The following is a 17788-nucleotide window of genomic DNA, read 5'->3' on the forward strand; positions in this document are numbered from 1 at the left end:
TCATTAAGTAGTGTTAGCCTTTCTGGCTCCATTTAAGTGAATTGTTGTTAAACAATGATTATGGCTTCCAGTCTTTTGTTAAAAGTAAAAAGTGTATGTGTGGTAGGTTATGGTAATTTTTAGGCTAATATTAGAGTTCTTAGTAGGTGAAATTAATTATGGATACAGAGCTTTGGAAAACTCAGAGGTCTCTTCTTCATATATACTGTACTTTCTTCAAATGAAAGCGGTACCAAGGTTCATGGATTTGGTCACCTTTAATAAAAATAGAAGTGTACAAATATAGCTCAGACAAAAAGTGTTTATTATATACAGTATTCTGTATATGGAGAAATACAATGAATCACTGTAATAGCAGCATTATCTAGTGTAAAAATGTTACACTATCAACCGACCCAACACATTGGAGTCTTATCCAGCACTGAGGGGTTATGAAAGATTGGTCCTGGGAATTTCTGTGTGTGTCCTCTATGTGATGTGTAACCTCTACTTACAGAATGTCCACGTCACATGCATTTTGTGAAATGTGCTACCAGTTGCCCACTGACCTGTGATAATTACAAGTCCCCACCTAAGAACTGCACCAAGGACTGCAAGAGGAGATGTGTCTGTGATAAGGGATATGTACTGTTATCGGAGGGATCCTCTAAATGTGTGAGGAAGGACCAATGTCCTATCAGGAAAGGTAATACAACTTACTACTAATAGCAAAATGGAAACTGGGTTCCACACAAATATATCAGTCCGGACCTGCTGACAAAATGACGTGGTACATATGACTCATTTGGTCTGTTTCATCTTTAGCCCTTTCAATCCAGGAGATGCCTACATCACCTTGCACTATATAAAACATAATGTAACCCTATGCCCCAGGCGCTGAGAGTGTGTGCGTGTGTGTGTATTATGATGTCTGCATCACGTCGCAGTATCTTTTAGTCCCAGATTAAGGCTAGAAACATTGTATTTCTCTACCCGGGGTTTATTTACAGGGTTAAATTATACAGCAACAGGCCCACCGTCCCTTTAAGTCAAAAGAAATCATAAAAATAACACCTACTCATTCATAGGAGTCTAACTACACAGTATTCACAGCTCTCTGTTACGGTAGCCGCCAGCTAAGCTGTTTGTCAGCTCAAAACATGTACTATTATCTCTAAACAATATACACAGTATCTGCAGATCACTATAGTGTTGATCTCTTATCTGTTTCTGTTGGGGCTCCAGGTAATTCCCTCTGGACCCTGCGAGAGTTCAGAGAATCCCTCTTCTCTGTAGTTCCAATTTTACAGAACATACGATGGACAGGACATCTCTGCTATAGCGCAGTCTCGCGTGCTTCATTCTTCTTTCTGGGATTAAGACCCAGTCAGTCCTATCTGACACTGTGACCACCATCCAGAGGGTCTAATGGACTGTGCCAGCCTCCTCTTAGCTGGGGAGCTCTCTCTCCGCCCTTCTCTGGGGAAGCAAGCCATTTCCTGACTTTTAACTCCCTGTGCAATTAGGAGTCCAGCCTGCTCAGCTAGTTGCAGCTGTAGCAAGCTTCTACAGAGGATTTAAACCTCCTGTACGCTGGAAAGTCCACTAGATGCACTATTCCATGACCTAGAGACAGTGATTGTATCTCAATATATATATACAGTATATATATATATATATATATATATATATATATATATATATATATATATATATATATATATATATATACAGTATATAAAATCAAAGGCTCCTTACCAGGCAGACCAGAGAATCCAGGGAATCCAAAGTAGGCACAGCAAGGAAGAGACAGCACACTTATTAGCAAAAAGAATTGTATTAGTAAAGCAGGCACAAAAATATTAAAACAAACCCTGACATCCTCCTGTGATAGAATATGTATCAGACAGGGGAAATCACCTATGAAGATACTGATTGACCCCTAATACCCAAGGCAAGGGAAAAAAGCCTATAAGCACAAAATATATGTAGAACAAGGGGTTAACAATAACTCCTTGAACCTACAAGGCCGGCCTCACCCCTAGTAAATATAAAACCACACAGCAAGCATAGATGACACATGCACCAAATTGCCTAATACATGCTGATGTCAAATACATATATTATATACATACACCGTAAATGCAGTTGGTATAATCAAGGCAATCCAAGCACAGTACCAAAAAGAGACTGTTAGTATGGGATCAACAATGGTTAACAGTTTACATCATTTACCATAGTCCATGAGACTATCCATGCCACACTGTGATAGTAAAATGTCCAAAGGGTAAAGATCTTCCAATTGAGGGGTCCATCCGCAGGGGAATCAGGGAAAAACAAACACCCCAACACGTGTTTCACCCTTGCTTCATCAGGGGGCTTACCTCCTACACGCTGGAAAGTCCACTAGCTGCACTATTCCATGACCTAGAGACAGTGATTGTATCTCAATATATATATATATATATATATATATATATACACAAAAGAAAAAAATAAAAGTAGCGCCAACAAGTATATATATATATATAGCAAATGATAATGATATTGGTTAAAAAATAATAAATAATCCTGTAGGGTAAAAATAACCTTAATATTATATATAAAAGTAATATGTACTAATTGCAAACATAAGAATACATAAATACCAAAAATGAAATAAATAAAAAAGTCCAATGTCCAAACCACACAAATAATCCTGACAGGTAGCACCAGAACACTGTACAGAGTCCAGGGGCCCACGGCAGCTCTCACATGGAATAACCAGTTCCACAGCAAAATCTATGAGAAAAACAAAACAGAGAGCGCACGCCCCATAGTGTAACACTGTAACATTTAGTGGGGGGAAGGGGTGGATGGGGGATTAAAAACACTCACAATAGACAAATAAAATATAAGCAGTATGTGATATATAATCACCACCAAGGCACGTCCAAAAACCGCAGCAGAGAGTCCAAAGCAGGCTGGAATTGATGTCACGAACAGCGCTGTCCCTCCGGTTCACTCGGTTTGCTTGAAAATCATCCAGGTAGTTCTGGTATCAGAGTATGGCCTTCAATCACTACATGTGCTCCCCGGCCGTAAAGGATACACACAGTGTGATGATGTAGTGTCGTAATGTACGCCCTGACGCGTTACGTCGCAACAAATGCAACTTTATCAAAGACCATGTCTGTACATACTGTGCTATATGTATGCACACACAGCTGTCTCTCACACATACTAATACTCCTTGTTTTTCCATCCCTATACACCAATAGGGACCACATAGTATCCACACACACCTTTAGTTGTGTTTCAAACTCTCACATATCCACTTCCACTCCACACACCTTTTGTAAAGCACTGTATATACTGTGGGCTCTCCATTCATTTTTATTCACACTGATACACATACACACTCTTTCATCACTTGCTTTCAGGAACCTTTTGACACCTCTAGCCATAAAACACATCCACACTGGGGGAAGGACCAGCACAGATAACATTCCAAGAGACACTGTTTATAGTATACCTTTTGCTTGCTTCATTCATTGTAACATCGCCGGAAGAAGAGATCAGTGTATCTCGAAAGCTCGCACAAATAAAAGCATTTCGTTAGCCACAGAACGGTATCATCTATTTATTTTTTGATTATATATATATACATATATATATATATCTATATATATATATATGTATATATATATATATATTATATATATTTGATCCCTCATTGCCCGGCTCAAAAAAAATGCTACATCGAGGTGTCATATAAATAGTGGTGCTCAGTGTCTCTTATTAACTGCCCAGGCTGCTGGCATACAGGCTGGCTGGGCGTGTATGCTAGAAGGTGGTAACGAAAGGTGTCAGGAACATTTTTGGTACAAACAAGCTTTATTAATTCCTTTGATTAGGTTCCACATATAAGGACATCTTCTCTTCAACAATAATGTGTGGCAAGTCATCCAGTTACATTTAGTATTCTTCACTGGACAGCTCTCACCACTATCCTACGGAAGTTCTGGACTTAGTACCCTTAGCACTGGATCTGCATGGTTGTTGCTGTCCTTGCATGTGGATTTGCCTCCTTCCCACCTGGACTTGTTGCAGAGATACTTTCATCGTAGGGATACAGTACATATCCTGTCACTCTGAAGAGTTCCCCCTCCGTATCCCAAGGCATCAGAAGGGAACCGCATTTAGGACTGGTCAGTATGGGCCAATCACGCGGTGTGCTTGAACCCTTTATTTAAAAAGATGCCCCCCGAGTACCATGCATCTTCCTCTTTTAGGGTAGACTGCTAACCTCAGACCGTGGCTATGGCCTATGACTAGAAGGGGCACGTTCCCTAGCTATAACATAATAAAGTTAACCTTAACATCCTTAAACATAAAGCTATACGCATAAACATGACTTACACTATATACAGTGAGATCCCTCATCTGTGTCTCCTCCAGCAGGGACTAGAGTCTAGAATCTTCTACCCCCATTATATGTACACCTACTTGTGGCATCCCTGGTCACCATGCCTACAGGGGGAGTGGTCTGGATATTACCCAGGCATCCTATACCAGGTGACAGGCTAGACACCTGCTAGAAGGTGGGCCTGGCTAGGTTTCTGCCTAGTAACCCTGTACCATGGGGCGTGGGCATTACACTTTCTAAGCACATAGTGTTAACTCTTTAAGGTCCATGACCTTTTAAGTTAGAAAAGTAACCCCAAAAGGGGGTTACACACACACAAACACACACTATGTATATGTATACACACAATGGTGGCAGAGCTTATCTCCCGATTTTTCTGGTAACGTGTAATGTCTTATACCTATGGAGGATTTCCTTAAATTAGAATAGGGTGCTACGATGTGCCTCCGTCTAGAAGGGGCAGAGTACAGGGATGAAATCCCATCATTCCCCTCAAGGAATATACCAGATACTGAACAGATAAACAATACTCAGAATGCAGATAACGCAAAGTATCTGCAGCCCCCTGTATCCGACTACTTGCCTGGGAAAATACTGGGGCAATCTCACAGTAAGTGCTGCAACTTTCTGTGAGATTCTACAGCCAGACTAATGGCCCATCGGATTAACACAGTGGGGGTCCCTGCAGTCCCAATCAGTTTGAGCCATTAGTCTGGCTGCAGAAATCTCACGGAAATGTTGCAGTTTACTGGGAGATTGCCCCAGATTTTCTAAGGCAAGTGGTCGGATACTGGTGGCTGCATCTGTAGCTACTGTATGATACCAGTTTATATGTATAAATTCATATGCATTAACTACGCACATGAATCAGTTTATCGTTGCAGGCCAGATGTGCTAAGGTAGCGTACATGTTATTAATCATCCATGAGGAAGTTGGGGTGATCACAGAAGGGATTCTATTGTACATTCGTACCATGTGTAAGGGGTGTGTGAATGGTGGGAGTGGTTACCTAACTAACTAAGTCTGTTTACTCATGGCACACTGATCCCGCTCACTCAGGGTCTCTTGCGCAGCCTTGTAGTGAATCCAGTGCTCCATGTGCAGCTTCCTTTCAGGTGTCGTCCACAGTGGCACAAGAGGGGAAATCGCCACATAAGTAGATCTCCTCCAATCAGGGGAAAATAAACCTCTCCTCTGTAACCCTCCTCGGGGCTCTCTCTTTCTCTCTCCTCCCGCCACTTCCTGGTTCCACCCTGTCTGTGTCTCTCAGTTCAGCTGCCTTCACGTCACCAACTCCTCGGGGACCTAAGCCCCACTGTAAGTCCTCTGTTCACCGGAACTGGCAGTCAAGCATTGTCTGTTAATGTGTTTGGCACTGAGCTGTCTTCTGAGAATAGATACACACATACAATAAATGTTCATGGTTTATTCACTAAATAACCATTATGGGGAGTTATGCAATAATGGTTTCCCGTCTTTTGTTAAAGGTGAAAATAAAGGACATTATGTCGCCATTAATGAACAAAATAAAATAAAATAGTCTCTACATAATATATACCAGAGATGTATGAAATGGTCCCAACTGTGGACGGAACATTTTTTGTGAGTATTTTTTTTTTTTAGTTTTTCCCTTTTGGCAACATACTTTGCCCAGCGTTATAAGGTTAAAGAAAAATTGATTAGTCAGTCTTAGATGCTACAGGAATCTGCGCAATTTCACAACACTGAGATCCAGACCCTGAAATAGGAGACAAAGAGAGAGAGACAGATAGAGAGAGAGAGCGACACTGAGAGAGAAACAGAGAGTGAAACAGAGAGAGAGACACACACACACACAGAAAGAGAGAAACAGGGAGAGAGAGAGAGACAGATAGAGAGAGAGAGAAAGAGCGACACTGAGAGAGAAACAGAGAGTGAAACAGAGAGAGAGACACACACACACACATACACACACACACACAAACACACAGAAAGAGAGAAACAGGGAGAGAGAGAGACAGAAAGAGTGAGAGGAAGAGATAGATAGAGCCAAAATGTCAGACTCACAACTTTGGATCTCATTTTAAAAATGTTTTTGCTGTAAGATAAGAAAGAGACGGACAATCACACTGCAACAGGAGAACTCATTTATTGTTAGCTTGGCGACTGAGACAATATGACTGAATAACTTGGGCTATATTTACTAACTAATCCCAGCTGTGGAACTGGGGCAATATTAGAAAATAAAAATAACACCAATAAGAATAGGAGTCCCGTTGATAGGAATTGGAATGTTTTCTTGATCAATCTGGAGTCATTTTTGTGCATTGGGGGATAGATCCTCAGAGGTCCGTTAAATACTTAACGATAACTTCAGGTAACGTATCGTTACGTGCTAACGGGGATCTTCAAAGCTCAGTAACTCTGCGTTAAGCCCTGTTTTCTGCCGTAACGAGCCCTTGCGTTACGATAACGAGCGTTAGTGCTAATGATATGCAAAAGAGATGTTCCCTCTAACAGCGCCGCCCCCCAGTGCTCCGTTATAGTTACCGCTGGGATCGTAATGTTAGGTCAGAGGTAAAGGTGGCGTTACCCCCACCCCGTCCCTGATATGGGTCTGTTACAGGGTCTGAGTAAGTTTAAGACCACAGTTAGGTCTAATTTAACTATCATGCTGTTAATTACTGCCTTATTTACCTCTCCTGTCTTCTCTCTTTCTACTTTAATTAAACCCTTTTCAGGGACCTGACAGAAGTAATGCCCCCAATGGGTAACACAGGAATAATGCCATGTTATTGGAAGCCAACACATGGCCGTGCCAAGGTCTCATTAGCATAGGCTGATCGCCATGTGATCACCAACGGGCGCTGGGTTTTCATATATTTAGCTTTGTGGATGCCGGTTAAACTCAGGAAAATGAATGGGCGTTACCGAATTAGGTAACGTCATGATAATTGCCCAGATTTAACAGAAATCTGTGGAACTTCCCCTAGGTTTGCAGCTGGGAGATAAATATGTTACAGACAAAGGGTTATTTACTTAAGCCCATATTTATTAAGTGGTGCTATCCAACAAGATACTTTCAAGTGAAGCAAGAAACCTTACAGCCTAATTAAGTGAATGAAACACTAAGACTGAGTCCATGCTGCCGCAGACCGCGCAGAGGAGTCATTGATCGCGCCCATAGACAGCGCGTGCACGACAGCATGAGGGGGAGCACGTTGCGCGAGAGATCAGTTGAAACTGATTTCTCGGTGCGACGGGCAGGTCACGTGAGCGGTTCGCCCAATGAGGGTGAACCAGCTCCGTGACGCCCCTAGACACGGCCCCCACGGCGCGTTTAGCATGGCCAAAAAACACATGCAGGCACACGCCGCCGCTCGGACGCAATCTGTATGGACCAAGCCTAAGGTGTCATCAGGCACTGGAAGGAATCTTGTGGAATAGCACTGTTTAGTAAATATGGAACTATCTGTGCTACAGGTCCCTAAAGTATTAAAGGGTTTGCAAATGCTCTGTATCATGTTAACAGTTAGACTTCCAATGAATTCACTAACACTTCTCCTTTATTGACACCCAACAGGTTGCCCGAAGAACATGACATATAATACATGTGGGTCCTTTTGCCCTTTGACGTGTGATAATTACCAAAATCCCCCAGTTTGTACCCGAGACTGCAAAGCTGGATGCTTCTGTAACGATGGATTGGTGCTGCTCAAAAAGAACTCCCATCGTTGTGTGGAAAAAGACCAGTGTCCTGTTTGCAAAGGTGATACACAGATACTGGTGCGGGATCGCATTATCTAGATCAGCGGTGCGCAAACTGGGGGGCAGGAGATTTTGCTGGGGGGTGGGAGGGGTGTGTGCGGGCGGTTGCAGAGGCCCCGCGCTCTTCCCCAAGGCATTTAATTTAATGCCAGGGCATCGCGTGAGGCCTCTTCAACACTCAACTTGACCTTTCTTCAGCTGGCTGTGTGACGCATCGCCATGGCAATACGGCATCAAATGATGCCACAGGGTCATGGCGTGACGTCACATGACCCTCGCACGCCGGAAAGGAAGGTAGGGGGGACGTGAGCACCAGGGGGAATAGGCAGGGGGGGGGCGCAGCGCGAATAATTTGCGCGCCCCTGATCTAGTTAAGAAAATGGTGTCAGGGTCCTAAAGATTCATCACAAGGTACATATATGGGAACATAGGTATGATAAGGTGCAGAGTCCATGAAATCTCTCGGGGTTCCAAAGGTTCACACATATAATATATTTTATCTTTAACAATTCATAAAATGTCTTTATACATAATGTATAACCCTGTTCACTTTATGTAGCCATGTATTTGTCATTATAACTCTGTGCCCAGGACATACTTGAAAACGAGACGTAACTCTCAGTGTATTACTTCCGGGTAAAACACTTTTAGAAATAAATACATGGGTCTCCATGTGCACAAGGCTGTGTTAAATCAGGGCACATAATGGAAAGAAAATGTACTGTAAAGGCAACAGCCCATCAAAATAAAGTAACCAAAGTAACAATGTATCACTCGCATTATGCACTGCTTTGACCTACACCCTAAGGGGCCTATGCACTAAGCAGTGATAAGTGCTTTTAAGACCGATAAGTGGATTTTAAGGCCGATACAGGCTGCTGCCCAAGTCACCAAGCAGTGATAACAGCGCTTTATCGGCCTTAAAAGGCATTTTTCCTGGCCTGTAAAAAAAACACGTCCGATCAGGCAAAAAACGGCAAACGCGCTGTTTTTTGCCAGCCCGCGTCATTCACTAAACAGTGATAAGTCAATCGTGCTTTAAAAGCACGCCAGAATTTCCCGCCAGCTAAAGGCTGGCGCAAAAGAACTGGAGACAGACAAAAAAGCGTTGTTTACTTTTTTTCCAGACACATCATTAATACAACAGGCCGGCGGGTGACCCCGGGTAATCCCGCGGGTCCCTGCGGGCCTGCGGTACCAATCGTGTGCCCCCCAAAAACTAAAAATGCTTTAAAATAAATACACCCACCTTTCCCGCCCTCTAACACATACAGTTCAATAATGGGCAAAATTACTATTATCCAAATATGGATAATAGTACATTTGTCCATTTAAAATACAACATGAAGCAGCATAAATAAAGTAAATAAATCTTGCAATCACCCCTGCCAGGCTGCCACGATGAAGACTGTCCTCATCCATCATCACTGTCCATGTCCTTCGTTGCCATAACCAATACAGTACATAAAAAGAAGACAATCTAAGTTCCCCTAACCCAGTGGTTCCCAAAATTTTTACTGTTCAAGGCTCCCCATGGCGATCAGGATTTTTCCGCGGCGCCCAAAGTAAAAACAAAGGTGTATGTGGTTATGGGGCAAGAGTCCCAAAAACAGTGCTCAATCTCGTTCAGAACTTCAGTAGATAATAAAAAATCCTTATTTTGTTGTGGAGTCAGCCTATAAGCATAACTTTTTAGGTATTGGACCCAGTGCTTAGTACATGAATCTATCACATATGACAAATAACATGAATGAGGGTTAACGTACCGTTACTTTGTAGGATTGCGCCCTACATAACCCTTGTGTTGCCGCACTGTTACCGGTCATCCAGTCTCAATGAAGGGAGACATACAATACTCACATATGGCTGTTCTCCTGTGCGTGCATCCACGCTCGGTGTGCAATATAACAGTAGGAAGGATCCGAAGATTCCAGCGGTGCACAGCTTGTAGAGATGAGAGACCAGCAAGGTGTAGATTAAAAATGAAATTTTATTGAAAAAACATATGGTATGGGGAACACACTCTGACGCAGGTCCGAAACGCGTCAGAGTGTGTCCCCCATACCATATGTTTTTTCAATAAAATTTCATTTTTAATCTACACCTTGCTGGTCTCTCATCTCTACAAGCTGTGCACCGCTGGAATCTTCGGATCCTTCCTACTGATAAAAACAAAGGTGTATATACATACCTAACAGTTGCAGTGCGCAGTTGGTGTCTCTCTCAGACACTAACACACTCTCAATCTCTCTCTCTCTGACCTCACTTAATCTCTCTCTCTCTGACCTCAGTCTCTCTCTCGGACCTCACTCTCTCTCTCGGACCTCACTCTCTCTCTCGGACCTCACTCTCTCTCTCTCTCTCTCTCTCAGACCTCACTCTCTCTCAGACCTCACTCTCTCTCTCTCTCTCTCTCTCTCTCTCTCAGACCTCACTCTCTCTCTGACCTCTCTCTCTCTCTCAGACCTCACTCTCTCTCTCTGACCTCTCTCTCTCTCTCTCTCTCTCTCAGACTTCACTCACTCTCTCTCTCTCTCTCTCTCTCTCTCAGACCTCACTCTCTCTCTCTCTCTCTCTCTGACCTCACTCTCTCTCTCAGACCTCACTCTCTCTCTCTCAGACCTCACTCTCTCTCTCTCTCTCTCTCAGACCTCACTCTCTCAGACCTCACTCTCTCTCTCTATCAGACCTCTCTCTCAGACCCCTCTCTCTCTCAGACCTCTCTCTTTCAAACCTCTCTCTCTCAAACCTCTCTCTCTCAGACATCTCTCTTTCTCTGTCTCTCTCAGACCTCTCTCTCTCAGACCTCTCTCTGACCTCTCTCTCTCAGACCTCTCTCTCTCAGACCTCTCTCTCTCTCTCTCTCTCTCTCTCTCTCTCTCTCTCTCTCAGACCTCTCTCTCTCTCTCTCTCTCTCTCTCTCTCTCTCTCAGACCTCTCTCTCTCTCTCTCTCTGACCCCCCTCTCTCTCTCTCTCTCTCTCTCAAACCTCTCTCTCTCAGACCTCTCTCTCTCAGACCTCTCTCTCTCTCTCTCTCTCTCTCTCTCAGACCTCACTCTCTCTCTCAGACCTCACTCACTCTCTCAGACCTCACTCTCTCAGACCTCACTCTCTCTCTCTCTCAGACCTCACTCTCTCTCTCAGACATCACTCTCTCTCTCAGACCTCTTTCTCTCTCAGACCTCTCTCTCTCTCTCTCAGACCTCTCTCTCTCAGACCTCTCTCTCTCTTTCAGACCTCTCTCTCTCTCTCAGACCTCTCTCTCTCTCTCTCTCTCTCTCTCTCAGACTCTCTCTCTCTCTCAGACCTCTCTCTCTCAGACCTCTCTCTCTCTCTTCTCAGACCTCTCTCTCTTCTCAGACCTCTCTCTCTCAGACCTCTCTCTCTCAGACCTCTCTCTCTCTCTCTCTCTCTCTCTCTCTCTCTCTCTCTCTCTCTCTCTCAGACCTCTCTCTCAGACCTCTCTCTCTCTCTTTCAGACCTCTCTCTCTCAGACCTCTCTCTCTCTCAGACCTCTCTCTCTCTCTATATCTCTCTCTCAGACCTCTATCTCTCTCTCTCTCTGACCTCTCTCTCTCTCTCTGACCCCTCTCTCTCTCTCTCTCTCTCTCTCAAACCTCTCTCTCTCAGACCTCTCTCACTCAGACCTCTCTCTCTCAGACCTCACTCACTCTCTCAGACCTCACTCTCTCAGACCTCACTCTCTCTCTCAGACCTCACTCTCTCTCTCTCAGACCTCACTCACTCTCTCTCTCTCTGACCTCTCTCTCTCAGACCTCTCTCTCTCAGACCTCTCTCTCTCTAAGACCTCTCTCTCTCGTTCTCTCTCTCTCAGACCTCTCTCTCTCTCTCTCAGACCTCTCTCTCTCTCTCAGACCTCTCTCTCTCTCTCTCAGACCTCTCTCTCTCAGACCTCTCTCTCTCTCTCAGACCTCTCTCTCTCTCTCAGACCTCTCTCTCTCTCTCTTTCAGACCTCTCTCTCTCAGACCTCTCTCTCTCAGACCTCTCTCTCTCTCAGATCTCTCTCTCTCTCAGACCTCTCTCTCAGACCTCTCTCTCTCTCTCTTTCTCTCTCAGACCTCTCTCTCTCAGACCTCACTCTCTCTCTCAGACCTCACTCTCTCTCTCAGACCTCACTCTCTCTCTCAGACCTCACTCTCTCTCTCAGACCTCACCTCTCTCTCAGACCTCACTCTCTCTCTCAGACCTCATTCTCTCTCTCTCAGACCTCACTCACTCTCTCTCTCTCTGACCTCTCTCTCTCAGACCTCTCTCTCTCTAAGACCTCTCTCTCTCGTTCTCTCTCTCTCAGACCTCTCTCTCTCTCTCTCTCTCTCTCAGACCTCTCTCTCTCTCTCAGACCTCTCTCTCTCTCTCTCTCTCTCTCATATCCCTCTCTCTCTCAGACCTCTCTCTCTCTCTCTCTCTCTCTCAGACCTCTCTCTCTCTCAGACCTCACTCACTCTCTCTCTCTCAGACCTCTCTCTCTCTCAGACCTCTCTCTCTCTCTCTCTCTCTCTCTCTCTCAGACCTCTCTCTCTCTCTCAGACCTCTCTCTCTCAGACCTCTCTCTCTCTCTCTCTCTCTCTCTCTCAGACCTCTCTCTCTCAGACCTCTCTCTCTGTCAGACCTCTCTCTCAGACCTCTCTCTCTCTCTCTCTCTCAGACCTCACTCTCTCTCTCAGACCTCACTCTCTCTCAGATCTCACTATCTCTCTCAGACCTCTCTCTGACCTCTCTCTCAGACCTCACTCTCTCTCTCTCTCTTAGACCTCTCTCTCAGACCTCTCTCTCTCAGACCTCTCTTTCTCTCAGACCTCTCTCTCTCTCTCTCAGACCTCTCTCTCTCTCTCTCTTCTCTCTCTCTCTCTCTCAGACCTCTCTCTCTCTCTCTCAGACCTCACTCTCTCTCTCAGACCTCACTCTCTCTCTCAGACTTCACTCTCTCTCTCAGACCTCACTCTCTCTCTCAGACCTCACTCTCTCTCAGACCTCACTATCTCTCTCAGACCTCTCTCTGACCTCTCTCTCAGACCTCACTTTCTCTCTCTCTCTTAGACCTCTCTCTCAGACCTATCTCTCTCTCAGACCTCTCTCTCTCAGACCTCTCTCTCTGACATCTCTCTCTCTCAGACCTCTCTCAGACCTCTCTCTCTCTCTCTCAGACCTCTCTCTCTCAGACCTCTCTCTCTCAGACCCCTCTCTCTCAGACCTCTCTCTCTCAGACCTCTCTCTCTCTCTCTCTCTCTCTCTCTCTCTCTCTCAGACCTCTCTCTCTCTCTCTCTCTCAGACCTCTCTCTCTCAGACCTCTCTCTCTCTCTCTCAGACCTCTCTCTCTCTCTCTCTCTTAGACCTCACTCTCTCAGACCTCACTCTCTCTCTCAGACCTCACTTACTCTCTCTCTCTCTGACCTCTCTCTCTCAGACCTCTCTCTCTCAGACCTCTCTCTCTCTAAGACCTCTCTCTCTCATTCTCTCTCTCTCAGACCCCTCTCTCTCTCTCTCTCTCTCTCTCTCTCTCTCTCTCTCTCAGACCTCTCTCTCTCTCAGACCTCTCTCTCTTTCTCAGATCTCTCTCTCTCTCTCTCTCTCTCAGACCTCTCTCTCTCTCTCTCTCTCTCTCAGACCTCTCTCTCTCAGACCTCTCTCTCTCTCTCAGACCTCTCTCTCTCTCTCAGATCTCTCTCTCTCAGACCTCTCTCTCTCTCTCTCTCTCTCTCTCTCTCTCTCTCTCTCATATCCCTCTCTCTCTCTCAGACCTCTCTCTCTCTCTCTCAGACCTCTCTCTCTCTCAGACCTCACTCACTCTCTCTCTCTCAGACCTCTCTCTCTCTCAGACCTCTCTCTCTCTCTCTCAGACTCTCTCTCTCTCTCTCTCTCTCTCAGACCTCTCTCTCTCAGACCTCTCTCTCTCTCTCTCTCTCTCTCAGACCTCTCTCTCTCAGACCTCTCTCTCTGTCAGACCTCTCTCTCAGACCTCTCTCTCTCTCTCTCTCTCTCTCTCTCAGACCTCTCTCTCTCTCTCTCTCTCTCTCTCAGATCTCTCTCTCTCAGACCCCTCTCTCTCTCTCTCTCTCTCTCTCTCTCTCTCTCTCTCAGACCTCTCTCTCAGACCTCTCTCTCTCTCTTTCAGACCTCTCTCTCTCAGACCTCTCTCTCTCTCAGACCTCTCTCTCTCTCTCTATCTCTCTCTCAGACCTCTATCTCTCTCTCTCTCTGACCTCTCTCTCTCTCTCTGACCCCCCTCTCTCTCTCTCTCTCTCTCTCTCTCTCTCTCTCTCTCAAACCTCTCTCTCTCAGACCTCTCTCACTCAGACCTCTCTCTCTCAGACCTCACTCACTCTCTCAGACCTCACTCTCTCAGACCTCACTCTCTCTCTCAGACCTCACTCTCTCTCTCTCTCAGACCTCACTCACTCTCTCTCTCTCTGACCTCTCTCTCTCAGACCTCTCTCTCTCAGACCTCTCTCTCTCTAAGACCTCTCTCTCTCGTTCTCTCTCTCTCAGACCTCTCTCTCTCTCTCTCTCTCAGACCTCTCTCTCTCTCTCTCAGACCTCTCTCTCTCAGACCTCTCTCTCTCTCTCAGACCTCTCTCTCTCCTCTCAGACCTCTCTCTCTCTCTCTTTCAGACCTCTCTCTCTCAGACCTCTCTCTCTCAGACCTCTCTCTCTCTCAGATCTCTCTCTCTCTCAGACCTCTCTCTCAGACCTCTCTCTCTCTCTCTTTCTCTCTCAGACCTCTCTCTCTCAGACCTCACTCTCTTCTCAGACCTCACTCTCTCTCTCAGACCTCACTCTCTCTCTCAGACCTCACTCTCTCTCTCAGACCTCACTCTCTCTCTCAGACCTCACTCTCTCTCTCAGACCTCATTCTCTCTCTCTCAGACCTCACTCACTCTCTCTCTCTCTGACCTCTCTCTCTCAGACCTCTCTCTCTCTAAGACCTCTCTCTCTCGTTCTCTCTCTCTCAGACCTCTCTCTCTCTCTCTCTCTCTCTCTCTCAGACCTCTCTCTCTCTCTCTCAGACCTCTCTCTCTCTCTCTCTCAGACCTCTCTCATATCCCTCTCTCTCTCAGACCTCTCTCTCTCTCTCTCTCTCTCTCTCAGACCTCTCTCTCTCTCAGACCTCACTCACTCTCTCTCTCTCAGACCTCTCTCTCTCTCAGACCTCTCTCTCTCTCTCTCTCTCTCTCTCTCTCTCAGACTTCTCTCTCTCTCTCAGACCTCTCTCTCTCAGACCTCTCTCTCTCTCTCTCTCTCTCTCTCAGACCTCTCTCTCTCAGACCTCTCTCTCTGTCAGACCTCTCTCTCAGACCTCTCTCTCTCTCTCTCTCTCAGACCTCACTCTCTCTCTCAGACCTCACTCTCTCTCTCAGACCTCACTCTCTCTCTCAGACCTCACTCTCTCTCTCAGACCTCACTCTCTCTCTCAGACCTCACTCTCTCTCTCAGACCTCACTCTCTCTCTCAGACCTCATTCTCTCTCTCTCAGACCTCACTCACTCTCTCTCTCTCTGACCTCTCTCTCTCAGACCTCTCTCTCTCTAAGACCTCTCTCTCTCGTTCTCTCTCTCTCAGACCTCTCTCTCTCTCTCTCTCTCTCTCTCTCTCTCTCTCAGACCTCTCTCTCTCTCTCTCTCTCTCTCTCTCTCTCAGACCTCTCTCTCTCTCTCTCAGACCTCTCTCTCTCTCTCTCTCTCTCTCTCTCTCATATCCCTCTCTCTCTCAGACCTCTCTCTCTCTCTCTCTCTCTCTCAGACCTCTCTCTCTCTCTCAGACCTCACTCACTCTCTCTCTCTCAGACCTCTCTCTCTCTCAGACCTCTCTCTCTCTCTCTCTCTCTCTCTCAGACCTCTCTCTCTCTCTCAGACCTCTCTCTCTCAGACCTCTCTCTCTCTCTCTCTCTCTCTCTCTCTCAGACCTCTCTCTCTCAGACCTCTCTCTCTGTCAGACCTCTCTGTCAGACCTCTCTCTCTCTCTCTCTCTCAGACCTCACTCTCTCTCTCAGACCTCACTCTCTCTCAGATCTCACTATCTCTCTCAGACCTCTCTCTGACCTCTCTCTCAGACCTCACTCTCTCTCTCTCTCTTAGACCTCTCTCTCAGACCTCTCTCTCTCAGACCTCTCTTTCTCTCAGACCTCTCTCTCTCTCTCTCAGACCTCTCTCTCTCTCTCTCTTTCTCTCTCTCTCTCTCAGACCTCTCTCTCTCTCTCTCTCTCAGACCTCACTCTCTCTCTCAGACCACTCACTCTCTCTCTCAGACTTCACTCTCTCTCTCAGACCTCACTCTCTCTCTCAGACCTCACTCTCTCTCAGACCTCACTATCTCTCTCAGACCTCTCTCTGACCTCTCTCTCAGACCTCACTTTCTCTCTCTCTCTTAGACCTCTCTCTCAGACCTATCTCTCTCTCAGACCTATCTCTCTCTCAGACCTCTCTCTCTGACATCTCTCTCTCTCAGACCTCTCTCAGACCTCTCTCTCTCTCTCTCAGACCTCTCTCTCTCAGACCTCTCTCTCTCAGACCCCTCTCTCTCAGACCTCTCTCTCTCAGACCTCTCTCTCTCTCTCTCTCTCTCTCTCTCTCAGACCTCTCTCTCTCTCTCTCAGACCTCTCTCTCTCAGACCTCTCTCTCTCTCTCTCTCAGACCTCTCTCTCTCTCTCTCTCTTAGACCTCACTCTCTCAGGACCTCACTCTCTCTCTCAGACCTCACTTACTCTCTCTCTCTCTGACCTCTCTCTCTCAGACCTCTCTCTCCTCTCTCTTCTTAAGACCTCTCTCTCTCATTCTCTCTCTCTCAGACCCCCCTCTCTCTCTCTCTCTCTCTCTCTCTCTCTCTCTCTCTCTCTCAGACCTCTCTCTCTCTCAGACCTCTCTCTCTTTCTCAGATCTCTCTCTCTCTCTCTCTCTCTCTCTCAGACCTCTCTCTCTCTCTCTCTCTCTCAGACCTCTCTCTCTCAGACCTCTCTCTCTCTCTCAGACCTCTCTCTCTCTCTCTCTCTCTCTCTCAGATCTCTCTCTCTCAGACCTCTCTCTCTCTCTCTCTCTCTCTCTCTCTCTCTCCCTCTCTCTCTCATATCCCTCTCTCTCTCTCAGACCTCTCTCTCTCTCTCTCTCAGACCTCTCTCTCTCTCAGACCTCACTCACTCTCTCTCTCTCAGACCTCTCTCTCTCTCAGACCTCTCTCTCTCTCTCTCAGACTCTCTCTCTCTCTCTCTCTCTCAGACCTCTCTCTCTCAGACCTCTCTCTCTCTCTCTCTCTCTCAGACCTCTCTCTCTGTCAGACCTCTCTCTCAGACCTCTCTCTCTCTCTCTCTCTCTCTCTCTCTCTTTCAGACCTCACTCTCTCTCTCAGATCTCACTCTCTCTCTCAGACCTCACTCTCTCTCTCTCAGACCTCACTATCTCTCTCAGACCTCACTCTCTCAGACTTCACTCTCTCTCTCTCTCTTAGACCTCTCTCTCAGACCTCTCTCTCTCAGACCTCTCTTTCTCTCAGACCTCTCTCTCTCTCAGACCTCTCTCTCTCTCTCTCTCTCTCTCTCTCTCAGACCTCTCTCTCTCTCTCTCTCTCTCTCTCTCTCTCAGACTCTACTCTCTCTCTCAGACCTCACTCTCTCTCTCAGACTCTACTCTCTCTCTCAGAC

General features: G+C 46.3%; 1 protein-coding gene across 1 annotated transcript in view; it reads left to right on the top strand.

Annotated features, from left to right (window-relative positions):
• LOC142497828 (zonadhesin-like) overlaps nt 1-17788 on the top strand; it is a 162464-nt gene that overhangs the window by 135263 nt on the left and 9413 nt on the right. The window contains exons 26-27 of the mRNA XM_075606185.1: nt 497-685; nt 7951-8136. Coding sequence (XP_075462300.1) covers nt 497-685; nt 7951-8136 — 375 coding nt within the window. The remainder of the gene's footprint in view (nt 1-496; nt 686-7950; nt 8137-17788) is intronic.

The sequence above is a fragment of the Ascaphus truei genome, chromosome 6, assembly GCF_040206685.1.
Source record: "Ascaphus truei isolate aAscTru1 chromosome 6, aAscTru1.hap1, whole genome shotgun sequence".
Lineage (NCBI taxonomy): Eukaryota > Metazoa > Chordata > Amphibia > Anura > Ascaphidae > Ascaphus > Ascaphus truei.